The sequence below is a fragment of the Garra rufa genome, chromosome 3, assembly GCF_049309525.1.
Source record: "Garra rufa chromosome 3, GarRuf1.0, whole genome shotgun sequence".
NCBI classification, from domain to species: Eukaryota; Metazoa; Chordata; class Actinopteri; order Cypriniformes; family Cyprinidae; genus Garra; species Garra rufa.
In genome coordinates, this window is record NC_133363.1 from 55,736,616 (window position 1) to 55,743,927 (window position 7,312).

At 34.7% G+C, this 7,312-nt stretch overlaps 1 protein-coding gene across 1 annotated transcript in view; it reads left to right on the top strand.

Annotated features, from left to right (window-relative positions):
* anpepa (alanyl (membrane) aminopeptidase a) overlaps positions 1-6,747 on the top strand; it is a 34,456-nt gene extending 27,709 nt beyond the window's left edge. The window contains exons 13-22 of the mRNA XM_073836421.1: positions 823-959; positions 1,043-1,098; positions 1,547-1,694; positions 1,775-1,866; positions 1,955-2,065; positions 3,092-3,259; positions 4,933-5,073; positions 5,168-5,249; positions 5,365-5,546; positions 6,064-6,747. Of these exons, the coding sequence (XP_073692522.1) occupies positions 823-959; positions 1,043-1,098; positions 1,547-1,694; positions 1,775-1,866; positions 1,955-2,065; positions 3,092-3,259; positions 4,933-5,073; positions 5,168-5,249; positions 5,365-5,517 (1,088 nt within the window). The 3' untranslated portion in view covers positions 5,518-5,546; positions 6,064-6,747. The remainder of the gene's footprint in view (positions 1-822; positions 960-1,042; positions 1,099-1,546; positions 1,695-1,774; positions 1,867-1,954; positions 2,066-3,091; positions 3,260-4,932; positions 5,074-5,167; positions 5,250-5,364; positions 5,547-6,063) is intronic.
* Positions 6,748-7,312: the final 565 nt, after the last annotated feature.

Genomic DNA, 7,312 nt, shown 5'->3' on the forward strand with positions numbered 1-7,312 from the left:
CCAAATTTCAGTTTTGTTTTTGCACTTCCAGTACTGTAATTTTATGTCAAAATTTAGCATTGCATCACAGGAATAAATTACGTTTTGAAATATATTACAGTAGAAATCTGTTATTTTAAATTGAAATAACATTTCACGATTTTACAGATTTTAACTGTATTTTTGATCAAATAAACGCAGCCTTGGTGAGCAGAATAGACTGCTTTCAAAAACATTAAAAATCTTACCAACCCCAAGCTTTTGAAAGGTAAAACCTGAACAACTTTAGCCCTGGAAATATGAACACGAGCGAATATAAATAACACTTGCATATCAACCACAAAAGAGCTCAAATCATCCCTATTAAAAACAAACACGACTTTAAAACTAAGGATGCAACAATACCATTTTTCAGATTCAATCTTACCATTACTAAAGCAGTTTTCATCCCACTGCTAGTAATGACACACTTACAGAAGAAGCTCTGTGTCCTACAGTCAGAAACCCAATTGCAGAGTCAATGCAAATTCAGAAAAGTGCCCCTTTATACTACTGTTTGAGAGAAATTCATACTTTTGTTCAGCAAGGATGCATTAAATTGATGAAAAATGACAGTAAAGACATTTATAATGCTACAAAAGATTTCTGTTTTAAATGAATGCTGCTCTTTTGAACTTTCTATTCATCAAAGAATTTGAAAATAAAACGTTTCTTAAGCAGCAAACAGCATTTTAGAAAGATTTCTGAAGGATCATGTGACACTGAAGATTGGAGTAATTTGAAATGTTTTCTCCCTGCATGAAGATACTGTATAAAATATGACCTTATTTTATCTGCTCCAAGCTATACATAAACCCATGAAAGTCACAAGCACAAATGAATGGGTGCTGGCCAACCTCCATGTGTCGGGATATTTCAGAGTGAACTACGATCTTGGGAACTGGGAGCGACTTCTCCACCAACTGGAGTCAGATCACCAGGTCCTGCATAAAAATTATGAGAAAGAACAGTCACAAAAGTGCCAAAAAACATATAAACTATTTTTTATGTTTTCTTTATATAGGTTATACCTGTGGTCAACAGAGCTCAGATTATGGATGATGCATTCAATCTGGCAAGGTGAGTTATTGCAAATTGCATTAAATGAATCAAAAGTGACTGTAAAGACATTAATATACCAGTGAGAGACAGCAGTGCACTAATATGCTGGTAATGTGCAAAATAACAACAGAAGAAGAAATGGAACGTTTTTGAGGTGGGGTAATTCTTAATAGGTTGTTTACTCATTTCCTTCATGTCTGTGGTTATCTTTCTTTCATCTTGAATGTTGAACTTTCAACACAACTGAAATATTTGTGAAAACATCACATAAGCTGACTTCATAAATTGATGTTGATTTAAAAAACATTTTTTACTTACCATTAGATTAGTGTTCCCTTTGGTTGGGCAAATCTATCCATATCTATCCAGTAATTAAAAACAATTTAGCACGTCATCAAAATTCACTGGTAAAAAACCTGAATGACTGTATTTCATATAAAACTCTCATTTTTGTTTATTCTTCCAGAGCATCCATTATAAACATAACACTCGCCTTGAGAACAACTAAGTATCTTCTGAAGGAGCGGGAATTCATTCCATGGGAGGCAGGGCTTCGAAATCTTAACTATTTTTTCCAGTTGTTTGATCGCAGTGAAGTTTACGGTGCCATGCAGGTTGGTTAAATCTCATTATTATAGTCAAAGCTGCAGTAAAACAGACAGATTACAGGGGCTGCTGTTTGTATTTCTTTCAGACTTATTTTAAGAAACAAGTCAAACCTCTGTTTGAGTATTTTGGGACTATCAGCTCAAACTGGACAAGAGTTCCGACTGGCCACACTGATCAGTAAGGACAAATCTTTCATATGTCACACATTTCCCAGAATGTATATTAGGTAAAGTTATGTTTAATAAAAAGCTGATTTTATCCTCAGGTTCACACAGATTATTGCACTGTCTCTAGCCTGCAGTACAGGTGTGGAGGGATGCAGAGAACTAACCAGAGGCTGGTTCAAGAAATGGATGCAGAATCCTAATAACAATGCGTGAGTGCAAACTTCAAATGAAATTGAGCAATTTCCTATATGGATGATTGTGTAGCGTGTCTTAAGCAATTTCGAGATTAGTAACTTATCCCACCAGTTCCTTTGAAATGTCAAGTTCTTCAAAATGTTGCATTGTACAATATGTGATGTGTTTTTTTGAGAAGTTTCAAGTGCATTTAATATCAGTGGAGGAAACTTATTTTTACACAGTAAACAAATTATTTAAATACTACCTGATTTTTTAAAGAAAAGTTTAAAATTCTTTAATCCAGAGTGTGCTGAGAATCATTTTGTGTACAGTTAGTTAAACTTAGGTCTTAAAGCCAAACACTACTGACAACTGATGTTACTTCCATAATGTGATGCTGAATTTTAGAGTGGTGAGTGTAAAATGAGAGTGTTATATAGCAGAATGGAGGCAGGTGACTGGAAGAGAGGGGTTGAAAAATGCAATTTGTAACATAATCATTACATTTTGATAAAAGATAATAAATGCAAACATATTTTAATGCAGTGCACCAATATTGTGCACAATAAGACCAGAAACAGCTTTGATATTGTAACACACCTCTCTGATGCAAAATTAAAATATAAAAAAAAAAACATGCATATTGCACATTGCATGTACACTACAGTTCAAAAGTAAATTTTAAAGTTTAAAAAGAAATGTTTACATTTCTTCAGCAGCGATTTATTTAACTGATGAAAAGTGACAGTAAACACATTTCCAAATAGATTTCTATTTCAAATAAATGCTGTTCTGTCAAACATTCTATTCATCTAAAGATTCTGAAAAAATGTATCACAGTTTAAAAAATAAATAAATAAGAATCACAACTGTTTTCAACATTTATAATACAAAGAAATGTTTGTGTTTCGTGTAACATTGAAGACTGGAGAAATTATGCTGAAAATTCTGCTTTTTCAAAACAACTAGTACCAATATTTTACACTTTTTGGTGCTCAAGAAACATTTTCTGTATTTTTTGATGAAATAAATAAATAATGAGAATAAATTCCGTACAGGATTCATCCTAACCTGAGGTCAACGGTGTACTGTGACGCCATCGCTGCAGGCGGTGCAGATGAATGGAACTTTGGCTGGCAGATGTTCCAGAAGGCCACAGTCGCAGTTGAAGCTGTCAAACTGAGATCGGCTCTGGCCTGCACCAAAGTGCCCTGGTTACTCAACAGGTAGCTTTGGAAAAGCATATTAAGGGTCAAAGACGAAACTTTTCAAAGACAAAGACATTTTTGGGGGTGATCTATGTAATAAACCTAAACAGTACTTACATTGTCACATCATGTTCTGATATTTTTATGCATCCCATCTTTATATCACTGTATATCATTTCAATTTTCTAACTTTTTGAGATTTCAGCCTTTTAATTGTACCTTTTTAAGAGAGTCACTTTTTTAAGCCCCACAAAACAAATATCAATTAGAAATATAGCTGTAAGCAGCGATTAGCGGGGTTCAAGCGCTTTAAGACATTTAAGCACACACGAAAAAAGACATTACATATTATTTCTCAAGCCTGTAACAAACTAAATCAATTATATAAAAAAGCTTTTTTGGAAAATCCTGGTGATTTACCATAGAAATATGTTTTTTAACGTTTATGACAGTTATAGTGCCAGCAGTGGTCCGATTTTCCTACAACGTTGCATGATGGTTTAGAATTTTGATTTAATCAATTTGATTAACAGCAATGGTTTTAAAGGCAAAGTTGTTCAGAATAAGGAGGTCTATCATATGATACAAATATCGTGCGTATGTGAGAAAAACAGCACAATATACAATCGTTTACACCCTTGAAAAATGTGATATTACCACCCAGTGGCCGATTTCTTTCAAATTTGTCACAGACCTTTAGGGCCATGAGTCAACGGGTCCACTGAGTTTCGTTCCAATCCATCTGCCTATGGTGGCCATGTTTTTTGAGGTATGCAAACGTCTTTATAGCCACTTGTGGCACTTTGGACCAAGATAGTGCATACCGTTTTTCATGTTGATAGGACAACCGCTTGCGTAGTTATGGCCATTTTTTTCCCTCTTATAGCGACACCAAGTGGCTAAGCTCTGCGACTTCTTTCACATGACCTCAGATTTAGCTCTTACAAACGCGTTGTGAGTTTGGCAAAGATATCTCATTCTGTTCAAAAGTTATTGCCATTTAAGTGAAGGCAGACCTGCCTCTTTCAAACGTTTTGGCTTTCCTTTGCAATAGAGAGTTGAAAGTTCCACTTTTTTGATAATTACTGAGCGTCACTCTCCAGAGAATATTTCTGCCCTGGTTTGGTTCCAATCAGGCGAAAAAACTATAGGACTAGTTTGCAAAAGTAGGTCTTTCAAAAAATGCTTAATACCACAAACTTGGCAAAAGATGAATCTGACATATGTTTTGTCCACTGTGAGCCAAGGAATCCAATGACATAAGACACATGAGTCTGCAACGAACGGTTTAGGAGTTATTAGCAATTTCAGACTTTTATTCGCTGTAGCGCCCCCGTCAGGCCAATTGGGGTGAGTCTTGGTGACGTTGTAGACAGTGTGAGTACTACCATCCCTCCAAGTTTCAAGTCTCTACGACTTACAGTTTAGTCTACCCAATCAGTTTTATGTTGAGATTGCTGATCCTTGGCTATTCTAACAATAACAATAGGTTTTTAGCGCTATGTGCTTGAACCCCTAATTATATTAATATTACAATATCAGTTAGAAGCAAGTTTATTATAGAAATTGTGTTCAAGTCATCGCCTGTCTGAATTGCATTTCTAAAGTATTTTTTTAACACTTTGCATACATGCATTGTAATACTCTATGATCTGTGAAGTATAACTTGTAAATTGTTTTGTTTTATTGAGGTATCTGGAATATACTATGAACCCAGAAAAGATACGCAAACAGGATGCCACTTCAACCATTGGGTTCATTGCCAGTAATATTATTGGCCAACCTTTGGCATGGGACTTTGTCCGTGCAAACTGGGACTATTTCTTCAAAGTGTAAGTATGCCAAATCCCTAACACACACAAGCACAAAGACAGAGAATGAGAAAAATATGTCAAAAGTACACACACTTTTGCTATTTCTCAACAGGTATGGCACTGGATCATTCACTTTCTCCAGATTAATTAGTGACATCACCTATAGATTCTGCACACCATTTGAACTCAGTCAGGTACCTTTGACCTTTCAATGGCACACGGCACAGCTAAAAACTACTGCATGTACCTGTGAGAGGCTTATAAGACATTACCTGACTTAAGTGTTAAATCCTTGCTGTCTTTGTTCAGTTGAAACGCTTCCAAAAGGATAACGCTGAGACCGGATTCGGCTCAGGAACTCAAGCGCTGCAGCAGGCCATTGAGAAGACAACAGGCAAGATTAAATGGCTGGCGGAAAACAAGCAGCCAGTTCTGCAGTGGTTCCTCTCAGAATCAGCATAAAACTCACATCTGTTAGCTGTGAGATCAAAGTAAGTTCAAGTATTACTTCAGTAGTGGATGCACTTAAGTTCAAAAACTCACTTACTTGTCCTCTTGTCGTCCAAACCTTTTATTCTGAGACAACTAACACTAAACAAAAAAACACAGCTGTGGATCATTCAGGTAACAACACAGTATTACGAATCAAGTGTATGTACACTTTTGAACAGGGTCATTTTTATAAATAAATTTTATAAATTCTCTTGTGGACTATATGTAAACGTCTTTTATGTGAAATATCTTATTCAGGTCAGTTCTAAATAAAAAAATAACATGCATTTTGTATGATCTGCAAGGTAGGTTGTAAGTAAACTTTTGACTTCAACTGTAACTGTTTATAAATGCAGTGAGCATAAGAGACTTCATTCGAAAACATTCGAAAATCTTACTGACACCCAAACCTATGGAAGTGAATATGCCAGAATTTTCATTTTTGGGTAAACTATTCCTGTTAATCTTCGTGTGTGTGTGTGTGTGTGTGTGTGTGTGTGTGTGTGTGTATTGCAGGACCAGCTCTAGCCTCACATGAATTCATCATCCTGTAACCTGATGTAATTTAAATGAATGGGTGCTAACAGGAGTTTGGCAGGTTGTTTTTACCCAAGCATTCATATCACAAGGACAGCCCTCCTGGAGTAACCTGAGAAATGCCTTTCTCAAGAACACAAGAGCGCTCCAATATTTAACCACTAGATCACATCACTCAGATACCAATGAGGAGGAATTTACATTAAAGACTATAAAAAATACACTGACAATGGATCCCTCAGTATTAAAAAAAAAGCAGGGAACCTGTTTCAGGATTTGTGTATAATAAACGTTTCTAAGTGTTTGGACTTCCTATAGACTTCCATATGATCCAAGCTTGGGAAATCTGTTTATTTTTTTACTTAAGTAGCATCTTTGCAAACACCCTGACGACACAAACAACCTTATAGCAATGCACACTCATAAACAATTGTGTATAAGCAACCATATGAGCCACTCATATTTTCTTAATAAAATGTAAAAATCTGTTTATCTTTTTTATTGTTAACTTGCTATTATTGACCGGATTCTGCATTTTTGATAATATGCTGTCATTAAAAAGTATAAACATACAGTACCGTTCAAAAGTTTGAGGTCAGTAAATTGTTTTTGTAATAGTGATCTGAACTTTCTATTTAATAAAGAACCCTGAAAAACAAAGAATCATGTTTTCCACAAAAATATTATGCAACATGATTGTTTTCAATATTAATAAGACTACGAAATGTCCTGAGCTGCTACAAATTCAGCTTTCTGTGACAGGAATAAATTAGTTTTAAAATATATTAAAATAGAAAACAGCTATTTTAAATTGTAATAATATTTCACAATATTACTGTATTTTTGATCAAATAAATACTGCAAAAAAGGCTTTTCTTAGTTAGATTTTTTGTCTTGTTTCCAGCCAAAATATCTAAAAATTCTTAAATCAAGAAGGATTTTCTAGACGAGTACAAATTATTTTTGAGTTTTTGCTTTGAACGAGCAAAATAATCTGCCAATGGGGTAAGAAAAAAAACTACTTTTTACTGACCACAAACGTTGAAACGGTAGTGGCACACTGCAAAAAATGCTTTTCTTACTTAGATTTTTTGTCTTGTTTACAGCCAAAATATCTAAAAATTCTTAAATCAAGAAGGATTTTCTGGACGAGTAATAATTATTTTCTTGTTTTCAGAAAAAACAAGCCAAAATTAAGTTATTTTTTCTTAGAACAAGCAAAATAATC